This window comes from Corvus cornix, chromosome 1A (assembly GCF_000738735.6).
Source record: "Corvus cornix cornix isolate S_Up_H32 chromosome 1A, ASM73873v5, whole genome shotgun sequence".
Taxonomy (NCBI): domain Eukaryota; kingdom Metazoa; phylum Chordata; class Aves; order Passeriformes; family Corvidae; genus Corvus; species Corvus cornix.
The window spans coordinates 21276708-21291780 of record NC_047057.1 but is presented as its reverse complement, the minus strand read 5'-3'; the positions used below and the strand labels follow the sequence as shown (position 1 = coordinate 21291780).

Sequence of the window (15073 nt, the reverse complement as noted above, 5' to 3'; positions counted from 1 at the left end):
ATAGTCATGGAAAGGGAGCTGTTTTCCCCAGGTCAGGTTTATGACCCAGCTACGAATTGAACAACTCTTTTGACTCCCATATTTTGCAGCAATACTACTTCTGTGGACTTGACTAAATGGTGGTAGGAGCAGGAAATGTAACTGGACCAGAACTGGTGGTTGTGTGAAAAGAGGCAAAGGCAACATCCCCAGCTGGAAGAATAAATTGGTAGGAAAAAAAACCTTCTTATTTTCTCTGCTTGGACTGTGATTGAACCCTTGCACCACTAGAATTTAATTTTCTCGACTATTTGGGTGTGTCTCACAGGCTGTTCCACCGCAACCCAATTCCATGGCATGCCCACCCCCGGGCAATGTTGTCTACAAGTAATTAAATGCCCTGGCACTGATTCAGTCATGCTGTGGGACAGGGACTCCTATCGATTTGGGGGCAATGTTTGAAACCAGAGGTATAATTTGGTTTCTGTTTCTCATAAAATCTGACACAAGCAGCTGCACCAGGCTGATGAGCTCTCCAAGGAGCCAGACATTCAACAGTGGTTACATCAGCCTTTTCAGCACCCGTGGGATGGACTTTGTAGCAGTGAGTGTTTTCAGAGCTCGGTGAAAGAGGGGACCACAGCCATGAGTCCTGTATATGACCAGCTATTCCCTGCAGAAGCCATAATGTTATGTGTGGGTCATCCATAAAACTCCATGCACTGACTACTATCTAATTTTGGGAGCTGGCATGGCAGAGCTTGTTCTGGTGGGGGTGAGGCTGAGGTGGGAGGTGGGCACCAGTTTTACTGTTTCACTGCCTCAGCCTGTGTTCTGGCACAGGCTCCAAGTGCCTGAGCTGCCCTTTCTCAGAATATTGCCGTTAGTACAGGAGTCACACATGGAAAAAGACAGTCACAAAGTCACAGGCTCTTTTGTGTCTACCTTGGGGTAAGGTAAAGGGATTTTTTGTGACCCTTACTTGGGGCAGAAGAGCCTTCTAAAATATCCCTGGTTTGGCTATGGCTTGCATGAACATAAATTTGTGATGACTTATCTCTATAGAACAGGTCTTATCTCTTCTGCTTTTCCATCACTTCCAGGGGCTGGAACATAAGTCTTATAAGCAATGGCTGAGGGAGCTGGATTCTCCTGAAAAGCTGTAAAAATATATTAGTGAATGGCTAGTAGTCATAGGAATGATGTAGCAGTGTAGCTCTGCTGACATGTACAATGTATTTATATTTAATTTTCAAAATTCAAATTTTCAGTAGAAATCTCTACATTTAATTGGGCAAACCCACTGCCGTTTGTCCACATATTTTGTGCATGGTAGATATTACCAGAACTCCTGTTATCATTAATATGGACTAACAAAAAAAAACGCCAGCTAAAAACCCGTCTTAATTAAAGACAGTAAAGTAGAGAATTTACCTGGTTAGTACTGCTGCTTGTATTTAATTCCCTATGAAGTATCTAACTTGTTTATATTTCTGGCATCTCCTTTTTAAAAAAAAAAGTGACAAAGGAAATGCTAAATACAGAAGTAAGTACCTCTTTTGCTCTCTGTGTAAAAAGAAATAGAGTCATTTTTTAAATTGAATGACAAACCATGGGTTTGGCTAAGTTACATGAGAGAGCTGTCTGGGACTCAGGTATTAACAAAGGATGAAATACATGCAGTTTTTGTAACCGCTTAAAATTTAATAACTACCTCATATGGACATGCATATTACAGTGTATTTGCAAATACCACCACAAATAATATAGTTCTTACATTGGTAGATTATACCTTTTTATTATACTTTATTTTTTAAAGAGTAGGCTAACTGCATCCTATTGAAATTGCCCTTCCAAATCCCACTTTTTTTTGTACATACAGCAGTTCCTCTGTTACTTTCTTCGCAATACAGTGGCCTCTACTTCCTTTCCAAACCTGTTGAGCAATATTGCGATGTAATTCCAAACAGCTGCTGTGGTCACCCTATGTCTGTACATCAGTAGCAAGTGAAACAATTTCTATATATAGTTTGTAAATCTGTTGGCAATGTTTGTAAAGCAGACTGAGATTCTTCCTGAGGAATAAGAGCAGCTATGTGAAAGCAAGAGCATTAAGACCCTCCTTGCGCACAAAGCAGTTTATCTTTTTGGTGTGGCAGAAATGAGGAAATGGCCAGACTGCAGAGACATGAAGAAGCACTTGCTTTGGGCAAAACCCTGGCAGGCATAGTTTGTGCTGTCAAAGATAAGCAGGTTCATCTCACACTGTTATTACAGAACATGACATTGTACTGACACAAGATGATTAAAAAGTATTAGCTGTGTAGGAAGGAAAGAAAACTGGGAGTGGGAATGACATTTATTCAGTAAGATTTATTTTTCCCTATTGGCTTCCTTATTTTAGTGTGATTCAGGTATGCAAAAGGAGCAATAAACCCCGAGTCTGCTGCACCTTTGGCACCCAGCTGCATCCTCTCTGTATAATAAAATAGACCTCCAGGATCCATGCATGAAGGTGCCTGTGCAATGTGAGCAGTGAGTTTTCTTTCTTTTAATTAAAGGTTGAGAAATTTGTTAGTTCAGAAATGTTGAACTCAGATGTATTTTTTCCCCCCAGTCCTTCCCTGCAGTCAGGTCGACCTCTTGACTCCCCTGCCAGCCTGCATCCTTACTGTCTTCCCATCAGTAGCACTATCAGAGCCCACTCACTTCTTCACTCACTCTTCCTCTTCTGTCTTGATAAGTAAAGGAACCCAAACACCCCCACCACCGAAATACATTAGATTAGTGCTTGCTCTGTGGCTTGTTGGTATATGGTGTATAGTTATGTCCCCAGCAACTGTTGAGAAAGCTGTTTTCAAAACTGATCTGAGCAATAAGGCAGCCCACATGCACATGTTTTTGAGTGAAAGCTGATTACTGTTTGTGATGGTCTGAGTTGTTAAACTACAGCTTGGACATGGAATCTGCCCTCCTGGTAGCCTAGGGTGTGTTGCAGGGAATCTGTGGGAAAAACTTATCTTTGATTGAGGATGCTGAATCTGATTCCCAAGCAAAGACTGGTTTTGAATGAGGGTCATCTTTGCACTTACCCCATTTTTTGTTCCCCCAGCATGGCTGACAGAAAAGATCTTTTTCTTCTGTGTGACTCCCTGTTTACAGCACCACCCGGAGAGATGGACTGAACAACAGAATCATCTGGCATAGAGAAAAGCAGCTGAAAAATTGTTCCTTCAAATGCCTTCAGTGCATGCTTCATCCCATTTTCTCTGCTGATACCACTGTTAAATGTAGGTGATGACACATCCTTTTCAGGCACAGTACCGTGCGCACGATTTTCACAAGTTATGTGAGTCTCCCAAGGGTAAGAGCTGCAGCTTGTCCCATCAGTCTGCCTCGTGGCCCTGTGTACTTGCCCGGCTGCTTGACCCTGTGTCTCTCCAGGATGGTTTGAATTCTTCATTCACCCGGGGCCTGTACACTCAACATACAAAAACTGAGACACGTACAGAGATAAATAAATAAATAAATACATACATTGCTATAGTGAGAGGGGGAAAGCAGCAGGCAGTGAGGAACACGAGGGCAGGACAGAGAGGACGTGCAAGGAGGAGTAGGAAGGAGAGGTCAGCAAACAGGCTGAGAAGTGGCTGAGAACAGTGAGGGGCTTGCAGGCAATGCAGGAGATGAGGGGCCTGCAGGGCCAGGGATGGAGAAGGCAGCACAGCAGCAATAAGGCATGGAGAGAGAACTCAGTGGGGGGGCCTCAGGGTCTGCTTGAGTGGATGGCAGGAGGGAAGGAGTTGGTTGAGGAATGAGGCTTGCAAAAGTGATGGTGAGAGGCAGGAGCAGCAGCACTGCAGACAGGCAGCAGAAGACATGGGGAAAGCCCAGCGTGCTGTGGTGCATTGTTTTTAATGTGCTCTATGGCAATTGGCCCTGTTCCTGCAGCGTGGGACTGAGCTCAGTATGAGCCAATGCATCTGTCTGACAGGCTGTCCTCGGGAGCTGGGACTGAAATAGCCACTGTCCTGTGCCTGAGGACAAGGTTGTACAGCCCTTTCTTTGCCTGCCTGTAGTTTTCCCTGCACTCGTCTTAGTGGAAATACACATTTAACTGTGGGCTTTGTCCTGCTGAGGGGTGAGCACCACCTGCCACATGTTGCTTGTGTCCTTTCAGCAATTTTGCCAATGTGCCCCAAATGTAGAAACGTGAGAAGTGGAACAAAGTTCCCTAGGCTGCTGATTGAAATAGTTAATTGCTTGGAAAGGCAAAAAGGACACTTACAAGGGTTTCGTCTTTTAAAACCAAGAAAATAAATCACCAGGTTAGGAAAGATTTAAAGTCTTGTCTGAAATCTAGCCGCTGAAAGCCAGGAACCTGGGTGCCAAGATCTACAATGACACAGTGAATCCTCCTCCTATAAAAATGGATGCTTCCAGTTCTCACTTTCTCTCATCTTAGCTCAGGTTCTGAAGTGAACAAACCTTTTAATAATTCTGTTGAATGAGTGATGAGTTTTCATGGCCTATTGGTGAAATGGTTAATTCCCTTCGTACAGAATTTCAGCAGGGCATTAGGGAGGAGTTTGGGTTTTTTGTTAGGATGTGGCAAAGCACTTCATCAAATCATCACAAAGCTCTTTTAGGTCATCAAGTCCAAATGTTAGAACCTAACACTGCTAAGACCATAACTAAACTGTGTTCCTAAGTGCCACATCTACACATCTTTTCAATCCTTCCAGGGATGGTGACTCAACTACTTCCCTGGACCATCTGTTCCAATACTTGACAACCCCTTCCATGAAGAAGTTTTTCCTAATGTCCTGTTAGAGGTTTCATCCTAAACAACAGTCAGTGTAGCTGTTATAAATCTGCCTCCTGTACTACATGTGGTTCATGCTCTATTCACTGCCTCCTGTGATGGAAGGAAGTTCACTGTGCCACCTCACTAGCACATGATGGACTCTTCCTAGACTGTTTATAATGGTGTGACTGAGAATCTCCACAGCCTGGGAGATAGAACAGTTTGCTCAGACTGCTGAGGTTTTTGCTTGTTTTTTTCAGAAATCAGAACATGTATAGTGCCTGAGAAAGGGGACTATGAAACAGGAACAAAATGTTTCCGGTGAGAATGCTAATAACAGGAAAATACAATCACTCCTGTTGTTGCTCTGAGTTCCTCTCGAAGTTGGAGCCTGTGATCTGAAATGTTGTAGGGGTGGGAAGCTTCAGCCATGGCTGATGCCCACAGGAACCGAACCCCTTTCAGCTGACATGCTTGCATAATGCCAAATACTGCCAAAAAGGGAATCCAAAATTCAAAATTAGTGGGTACTTTGAGTCTTAAGGTTTCTGTTACCTCTATTCTTTTTCATTAAAAAAGTGTTAACATCTTCATGTTCCCTGAAACGGGCCACTGGACAATTAAAACCATTGGTAGCCTTACTATGCTGAAGAACAGGGCAAAATAAAATGCTGAAAGGCTATTAAATGTGTGTGATGTTTCCTATGTAATGAATAAGAGTAAAGATCCTGCGTACTCATGGGTCTAGGATCAAAGTATATGATTACAGAACTGTGGAGTTAAGTGCTCTTCAGCAAGCAACAACGAATACTATTCCCACATTTTCTGACCTGTGAGTACTTAGCTTTACAGGTTTAGCATCTTTTATTTTTTTTCTCTGTGTGTAATTTGCCATGTGCTACAGCCTTATTTCTTTTATTAAAATTGTCCTAGAAAGTGTTCATGGGTCTTCACCTTTGACCATTTCCATGTAAAGAATAGGTCCTAAATTACCATGAGTGTCATGTAGGATCAAGAAAGGACAAAAATCTCTCATAACCTAACTTAATTGCCAGTTTTCCCCCTGATTTAGGGGAGAAATGTACAAGAAAGTACCTTGTCCATCTTTAGTAACATCTTTAAATTATCTTATCTCATGGCTAGAATGCACATCTTTGGCATTTTGTGTAGGAAACATCAGCACTGGCCCAGTGCTGTATCATGCCTCAGCAAGGAGTAGCCTTGAAGGTAATATTCATGTTATTAAATCTTCCTTTGGAATATTATTGTAGAAATGAATAATACATGTTGTTTTTTGAAGTTCCTTTGAGTTTGAAAAATTTGGTTTATACACAGAAAACTTTGAATAGACAATTCAGGTATCTGTATCTTTGTACTTTGTATTATGGACTCTCAGCTCAGGAAAATTGAAAGACTTACAAATTTTGTTGTACCTGACAAAAAAGGAAAAGCATCAAGCTCAGATTTTTCTGGGAAACACTATATTTGAATAGGTTTAATTTTTAACAGCATATTTTTGCTTTTAATATTGTACATATCAGTGTTGTACATATCAACATTATACTAATAAGATATAGCATATTTCTAAAAGCATTTCAGTTTCAATCAGCATCTTCCAACAGAAAATCTGTCCAGTGCAAATTTCCTAACTCCATACAAAAATGTTTGCAACAAAATGTTGTCAGCAAAAATGCATTCAAGAAGCATAACTTTGTTGTGCTGCTTCTCTGGCTAACTCCAACAATAACAATGTGAACCATTGTCCTAGACATACTGAAGAAATAAAATTGCTTGGAGTGCAGTTGTATACATAAAATGAATACCTATGTCAGCTCTACCAAAACGCATTGATGATGCGAAGTTAAAAGAAAAAAGGTACTTATTATTTTCCTACTCTTTCACATTTTTCAGAATTTGGCCCAGGCTTCATTCTGCAGGTGCAGCTGAAGGAGTGAGCAGAACTCCTATGGACCCACTGACTGGTCTGGTGCACTTGACCCATCATGGTACCTTATACTGTGAAGGTAACGCTCTTAGCTCTGTAATCCAAGCATCTGCCTCCTTTTTATTTTATCCAAAGGTTCTGTCAATGTAAATGACCTGCAAATATTTATTTTATTTTAAGGTGTACAATAGTCTTATGTCTGCTTTATTAATGTATTTTGTAGGTTAGGAAAGACTAGGGTTATAAGCTTTCATACCTTTTCTTGATCAACATAACTACATGCAGTTCATACAGACAAATGATCAAAGGAAAAATATAATTTGTTTATCAAATCTTTATGAAAATCTTGCTCAATCTCCTCTGTCTACTGTCAGTAAAGCAGTATGCATAATAATAAAACAAAATGTGCAGTTTGGCTGAACAACATATGTTGATTCAGGTGTTCAATCCATACTGACCAAAAAGAGATGATGTTAGACAAAAACAACACCTCAAATTATGTTCACTTACCTTTCCATTAAATATTGGCTTGACTGTCTAAAGCGCACTGTGTGTTACCGTTTAAGAAGGTTGATACATGTTGTTATGGATGCGTTCCTACTTCCCTGTACCAAAACCTTCTCTCTTCCTCTCCCTCCCCCTCTCTCACAACACAAGTTATCAGATATTGCTGGCCTGCATGTTTCAGAAAATGTTGCTAGTTCACCATCATTCACTGCTAATAGAAAAAAGAAAAAAACAAAAAACAACCACATCAGAAAAGCAAACAAACAATAAACAGTACGAAGTTTAATCTTTCTTTTTTAAATTTCTTCTTACTGAAATATACCTCTCTATAAAAATAATATTAGAATAGTGTACCATCTATTAGCAGAAACTGTTATGTAGCTATACATTTAGAGTAAAGATTTGAAGGGCACTCTCCAGCTGCACATCAGTCAGTGACAGCGAGCAACAGCCACTAATAGCCGCTAGAGGCCTTCAGTTGCTCGGCCTGTCAGAAGTGATGAAGGCACAGCTCCCCTGCCCACCCAGGGCTTGTTGCCCTTAAATCTCTGGGTGACTCTGTCCTTTCTCCCCAGCAGACCACAATTCTCCACGTGAAAAAAAAATCTCACAGGTGCTCCAAATGGACATGTCAAGCTGATTCTCCCTCTGATAGTCCTAGAAAAAATAAAGGAATTAATAAAAAATTCAATTGTGTGATTTGTTCCAGGCAACATGTGACACTGCAGGAGCAGTGCTCCCCACAGGTGCTGGCATGCTGACCTCCTCCCCTTGGTTGCCTTTCCACCGATCCCAAGTGCCTGCAAACACTTTGGCGGGATAACAGCATTCCAGTAGAAAACTGTGAAAGTGAGAGGAAGTCCACTGAGCAATGACAGGGGTGTTTTATTTCCAGCCCCTGTGACAGCTCAGGATTAAATGGATTTTCATTGTTCTTTCCCTACTGCAATTTGGACACAATGCCAGTGTAAGTGCACCCGGGGTTTTATTTGGTGCCGCCCCCCCGTCTGCAAGGCTGGTATTCTCCCACTAGCTGCCTGCTCTAAATATGGCCATGGCCAGTGTGTCAATAATCCCCCTCTTTAAGGGACCTGCAAACATTAGTGTTGGGACATTCTTGCTGTTCAGATGTCTAGCTGACGTCTGATGCTTAAAACGGAGCATGCTTTCATCCCTTCATGCATTGTCGTAAGCCCCCGATGATTACTCTTAAAAGGGTGTCTCTGGCTATGCAGGGAAACAGTTGCTGACCACACGAGACACAGCTTGCTTGCTGCAGCCTTCTTGAATGCCTGGTCACTTTAGCTCTGTACCAGCCTGACCAAGCAGGATCATGTCTACCTTTGGGTATAGAAGAGAGCTCAGTAAATATGAAGACATTGATGAAGATGAGCTCCTCGCTTCTCTCACTGAAGAGGAGCTGAAGGAGCTGGAGCGGGAGCTAGAGGACATAGAGCCAGACCGTAACCTTCCCGTGGGACAACGGCAGAAGAGCCTGACCGAGAAAACACCGACAGGGACTTTCAGCAGGGAAGCGCTGATGGCCTACTGGGAGAGGGAGACCAAGAAACTCCTAGAAAAAGAGAGGTTGGGTGCATGCGAGAAGGTAAGATGCTATTTGGTTTTATTCTTCATTGGTGATCTCACTGTGTGATTTAATTCCCTTTCAGTCTCTTGTAGCGTTTTTAAGAACATTGTTAGCCATACCTCTGTGCCTGCTAAAGCGCTGAGTATTAGCTCAGAGAGTTTTTGCTTTCTCTGGAGGTACCTTAAATGCTCAGTTCAGAAGAAAAGAAAGTGCCATAAAAACTATCACTAGTGATCAAGACAGGAAAAAATTCAAAGGGCATGTTAGAAATTATTAATATGTAGAGATGTGGGCTTTTGGATAGCATTTGGTTTTTTAAGATAGCTACACAAAATGCCTTTTCCTTTCCTTAAAAAACAGCCAGTATTGCCTGCTGAGAAGCATGTCAGGAAGATAATTTTGAATACATGTTATGTCAGAAGTTGAGTAAGTGGATGCCAGGCTTTGTGCTTGTTGGAAGAAAGCTGCGTTGCAGTCAGCAGCTTGTGTTGCTTTGTCCGTGCTGAGGATCCTTGGCATGGTTCAGGAGTCTTCTGGCAACTGTTGTCAGAGGGCAGCTGTACATTATTTGAAAAGTGGCCTGGGATAGAGTCATCAGTCAAACCATTTAACTGCATTTCCAAAAAATCAACTAATAGTGTTTGTTAGGCAACTCATCCCCCAAAATAAAAATGTTACTAATAAAGGCCATTTCCTGAACTGCAAATGAACGGTACAGCTGGGCAGGAGTGAAGGGCTCAGTCTTGGCAAGCAGTGAGCACTCTCAGTCTCAGCTGATGTCCATGTTGGCACCCTGATCCTCGCTAAAAGTATTTGTGAGACTGAGCCAAATCAAAAAGCAACTTCTATTTTCATGATGGCTCCGTGTAATTTCAAAGCAGAGTGGGGACTTGGGAATTTTTAGTCACTGCTTCATACCAAGCTCTTACTCTGTTTATAGGGACACGTTTTCCCATGTTTAAGCAGAAAGTAATACAACAAAGGCAAAGACAGCAAAACTGAATCAAAACATATAACAGCCTTGATTCAGGAGCTTGGTTCGTTTGCAAGGAAATAATTGCAGTTTATACATTAGATAAAATATCCTCCTAAAGGAAAGTCAGATGGATTAAATTACCCTGCAATATCCAGCATGTTTTTATATGTAAGTGTTTTCTCTTGCTTGTGAATGGTGGTATAAGGTCTTTGCAGGCAAGTGCACAGACCAGTAGCTGTCATCAGACCATTAGTATCAGCTTGCAGACATTGACTTCACTCCCTGTTTGTCAGTCCTAGAGAGTAAATGGCAAGATTAATGTTTATTTCCAGCTTAGCCTGGAACTCGAAACTTGGGCAGTTCTAAAAAACCTGCTGAACAGGTCTAGTTTGGTGTCTTATATAATGGCAGGATCATTCTTTTTTTTCTTTTTCCATGTATATATAGCATTAATGATGGGTACTGGCTAAACCTCAAAGTCCTGGCAAAAGACTTTGTACTTTTTGATCTGAGAAAAAACTCCCTAAATGCATCCTTAAATAAGAAAAGGTTAATATGCTGATATAGAGGGCACAAAAACTGTCCACTGAAGGCAATAAGAAAGCTCCTTGAAAGCAATTTTCTTCTTGCTTTCAGCTGTCTGGAAATTATACACCTTTATCTAAGATGGTTATTCATGCTCCTTCTATAGTTAGTGGTGAGAGATCAGCTGGTCCAAAAGGCAAATAACTTGCAGATAGCCTTTTAGGGTGAATAACTTGTCCTCCAGAAATATTTACCTCTGCATTGACTCTCTTAGTCCTAACTTTTCATCAAATTTCTCCCCCAAACTAAGGTGAAGCCCTGCAGGCTACCTGCAGCAGTCCTGTACCACAGTGCTCCCACAGTAAGAATACATCTCTGTATCAAATTTCAAAATTATCATGTAGATTATTATGACACCAGACAATGTATGTGACAGGAAATGAAATTCCACCTTTGACCTCAGAAATGCCACTAAAAAAAAAAAAAAGTGTTTTTTTATTAATCTAGCATCATTAAACATATCAACAGTGCATTTAAAGGCACCTCCTTCTGTTCATCTGTAGTATATATTCCTAGAGATATAAAACCAAAGCCATGAAGACAGGGTTTTAGGTACCTGGTATTTTCAGGTCTTAAAGCCCTACACATATATAGAAGCTCCAGATATAAGTCTTAGTCCCATAATAAGCCTATAGGTAGCACAGTATCTCTCAGCATAAGGGCCTTGCTGCACCTGTTCTACAGGAGAAGCAGTGGGGCTGGATCCTGCAAGACCTCTGTGTGCAGCCCAGTGCAATCAGACCCTGTCAGCCCCCCAGGCACTGAATGCTCAGGAACATCAGGCAGAAACAGCTCAATGTCCTGTCACAGTTCTGCAAACATTACAGTTAGCATCTTTTTTGCATATGTCCCAACACAGAATTCTGCTGAAGATTGTGAAATAGTACCATGCATTTTAACAATTCTCTATTTTCAGAGCCAGATAATTAAGCAAACCTAAAACTGCACAGGTTGTCTAAAAATAGGCTGTCCTGTTAGTAACACTTTTGTTTTCCAAAACAGAACCGCTGTGTCTCTGTAGAGTGTGTACTCACTTTGGAAAATACACTCTAGCGTTTTACAAAGATTAAAACACAAATGTTGCTAAAGTAGTGCATACAGAACAACTACGATTCATCCAAAATTTTATAAACATTTACAGTTGTAAAGAAAAATACATGCCTATAGTTTTTCCAGTAGACAAAACATGACATGGAAGATCTTTTTGAGCAAGAGGTTTAAGGTTTGTTGTAGATTCTGGGTTCAGTCACACCCCATAGATCCCCACCGCACTACTGGAGTCCTCCATGTGGAGAGTGAGGCTTTCCTGGGGCGAACACCTCTTCCTGCTCCTCTGCAGAGAATTCTCTTTTGCCACCGTAACTGCTGAAGGCAACAAGCAGAACTTTGGGGCATGGTTCCGAATTTGCCTTCCAGGTACTCACCAAACATACTAAAATAACCTCGTATTTCAGAAAAACAATGTGTTTGCTCTGTAGACAATGGGTTATAACAGTTTACAGTGTGGCAGCTGACCTGCAACAGCTGGCAGTGAGCACCAGCTTAGCTCTTGACAAACATGAAGAAATTCAGGGGTTATTGACATGTGGTTACATGTTACCTGTGGGAATGCATCTGAATCCTTTCTTAACAAGTAGTTCATTAGTACGTACAGCCCATGCAGTGCATCCAGAGTATTTTTGACATGACTTCTGTAATTCTGTATTGTTTTGCATGCCGGTATACAAGATTATGCATGCAGACACTATTTGTATTTTAAAGCATGGCAACCTTTAATCTTCTAGGCATACTAACATATGCAAGGCAGCCTGAGATGCCTGCTCCTCATGAAATGAAGAAGCTTGTTTCTTCTGTCCATTCTGAAATTGTTGTCTTATGTTTCTGCTGTCAAGGATCCAAATTATATCCCCTTGTGGATATGCCAACACATAGAAAACATGAAATATGTCTGTGTCGTAATACCTTGTATCAAGTTTTCTCTTGGCAGAAATCACTGACATTGGTAAAGTGGTTGCAATTTATGCTAAGCATTTTCTAAAGAATGTAAAAGAAATAATGTTAAAAAGGTGTTAGGTGAAACATTTTTTGTTCTCCTAACTGTATCTGTTTCTTTTTAGCTTTCTACATTAACTTATATAGTTTCTTATAATTGTTCCTGTGCCAAAAGACAGTAGTTACATTACTTCAATCATGTTTAACGTGCACACCTACATTCCTGTTCAGGATTCCGAGCAAGAGGAAGACAATTCAGAAGAACTTCAAGAAGAGTGTTTCACAGAGAGCAATAGTGAAGTGTCTGAGGAGGCATATACTGAAGAGGATGATGAAGAAGAAGATGAGGAAGATGAAGATGAGAGTGATGATGAGAATGAGGAAGAGCAAAATGCTGCAGCTGGTGAAAGACCTGATTATGGCAAGCGTTCTGACCACATCAGACACAAAAAGTGTAATGGTGCAAAGGACAATGAAAACTTCCTCAATGGCCATGATGGAAAAGACAGCGATAATCAGAGCTTAAAAAGCAGTGCCATCCACCCTTGTGGAAATCCAACAGTTATTGAAGATGCTTTGGAAAAAGTTAGGAGCAATGACCCTGACACCACAGAGGTCAATCTGAACAACATTGAAAACATCACTTCACAGATGCTTATACAATTTTCACAAGCCCTGAGGGACAACACAGTGGTTAAGTCATTCAGCCTGGCTAACACCCACGCTGATGACAATGTGGCAATAGCTATTGCTGGTATGTTAAAGGTAAATCAGCATATAACTAGTCTGAATATTGAGTCAAATTTTATCACAGGCAAAGGCGTGCTGGCCATCATGAGAGCTTTGCAGCATAACAAGGTTCTGACAGAACTGCGGTTCCACAATCAAAGGCACATCATGGGCAGCCAGGTGGAAATGGACATAGTCAAACTGTTGAAAGAGAACACCACTCTGGTAAAGCTGGGGTACCACTTTGACCTTGCTGGCCCAAGAATGAGCATGACGAGTATCCTGACAAGAAATATGGATAAACAGAGGCAAAAGCGTATGCAGGAGCAGCGGCAACAAGAGTCAGGTTGTGATGGAGCCGTCAGTCCAAAGACCAAAGTTTTGCAGAAGGGGACACCACGGTCCTCACCTTATGTGTCACCTAAAAGCTCACCATGGTCTTCCCCAAAGCTCCCTAAGAAAGCACTGCCAGTGAAATGCCAGCCTTCAGCACCTGCACCCCCACCTCCCCCACCCCCTTGCCCCCCACCTCCCCCTCCCCCTCCTCCTCCTCCGGTTATTCCACAGAAGAAGGCACCAACCAGGAATATAGCTGAAGTCATCAAACAGCAAGAAAGCTCCAAAAAAGCCTTACATAATGGACAGAAAAAGAAAAAAGGCAAAAAAAGCAGAAAACATGAGAATAGCATATTGAAAGAAATTAAAGATTCTCTAAAATCAGTCTCGGACAGAAAATCAGAGGAAGGTTCACGACCCTCCACCCGTCCATCCACCCCACAAAGGTCTCTCCATGACAACCTTATGGAAGCAATTCGGGCAAGCAGCATAAAGCAATTAAGGCGGGTAAGTAAGAGATCCTAGTTCAGTAGCTGATTGTGGCCTGACTATAGCACAAGCTCAGTTAATTTTAGTACACACATTAAGTAAAAAAAAAAAACCAAAAACTTAGAAACGTGAGTATAATAAAGTACTTGAGGAGGTTGCCTCTGATTGGGCTTTTCTCAGCACAGTGATTTCTGTCTGACTGTGATTTTAACAGAAAGTGGGGTACTTTCCCAGGCTCAGTCTTGTTATGGGAGATGATGTGTAGTACAGAGCTCTTGGCAGTGTATGTCTGGCTGGAATTTCAGGAATTTTGCCATCTAGACTGTACAACAAATGTAATGAATGCCCTTCTCACCCCTGTTTTATAGGTCGAGGTACCAGAAGCCCTTCGGTGAAAGCCTGGATGACAAAAGAAGCAGAGCAGTGGTCGAGGGGGAGGCTGCTTGTCCTTTCACTGTTGGTGACATAGACTGTCTAGAAAGCTGCTTCCAAAGTACACTCTTAGATTCAAGCCATTTCTCTTTTATTTCAAAGAAATAAACCTGCTAAATACAAAATAATGCTTTAAGGATCCATTTGCATTGTAATCTGTAAATATGGAAATAATTTTCTTTTTTATTTAATGAGATTTATATTGAGAAGCTGTTGCTTATTTAGATATTCTTGTCAATATCTGATTGCACATCACTGGACAAGTTCTTTACACTGAGATGTAATAGTTTACCAGCCTGTGGTTTCTTTTTTTTTTTTTTTCCCATGAATTTACAATAAATGTGGTTTGAAGCTTTCAAGCAGACACATAGTCCTGGATTTCTGTGAGTGAAAACCCACCAGATGGTTGCATCAAGCTCATGAGCGTTTGGGAAGTCTCCTGGGAAAGAACCTGAGATCTTTCTCAGCTGCACTTGAGCCTGTGTGGAGGATAGTACCTGAGCCCATATGTTAGTGCAGTTTCATATTGACATTGGAAAAAATGGTTCATAAGTCTATATACCACTAAAACTAAGCTAGGGATTGTGTCAGGTCACCAATGTTGCACACCAGGTCCTGAACATTGGCCTAAAGAACTGGGAGATGAATAGAGCTGTAGTTCACCTTGACTTACAGGCTGAAAGTTAACGTCAGTATTTTAAGGATGCA

The 15073-nt window shown here is 41.4% G+C and overlaps 1 protein-coding gene across 1 annotated transcript; it reads left to right on the top strand.

Moving 5' to 3' along the window:
• Window positions 1-8322: 8322 nt before the first annotated feature.
• LMOD2 (leiomodin 2) lies at window positions 8323-14729 on the top strand. Its single transcript, XM_019283528.2, has 3 exons — window positions 8323-8844; window positions 12611-13951; window positions 14302-14729. Exons 1-3 carry the CDS (start codon window positions 8572-8574, stop codon window positions 14326-14328), a joined length of 1641 nt encoding a protein of 546 aa, XP_019139073.2. The 5' UTR covers window positions 8323-8571; the 3' UTR covers window positions 14329-14729.
• The last annotated feature ends 344 nt before the right edge of the window (window positions 14730-15073 follow it).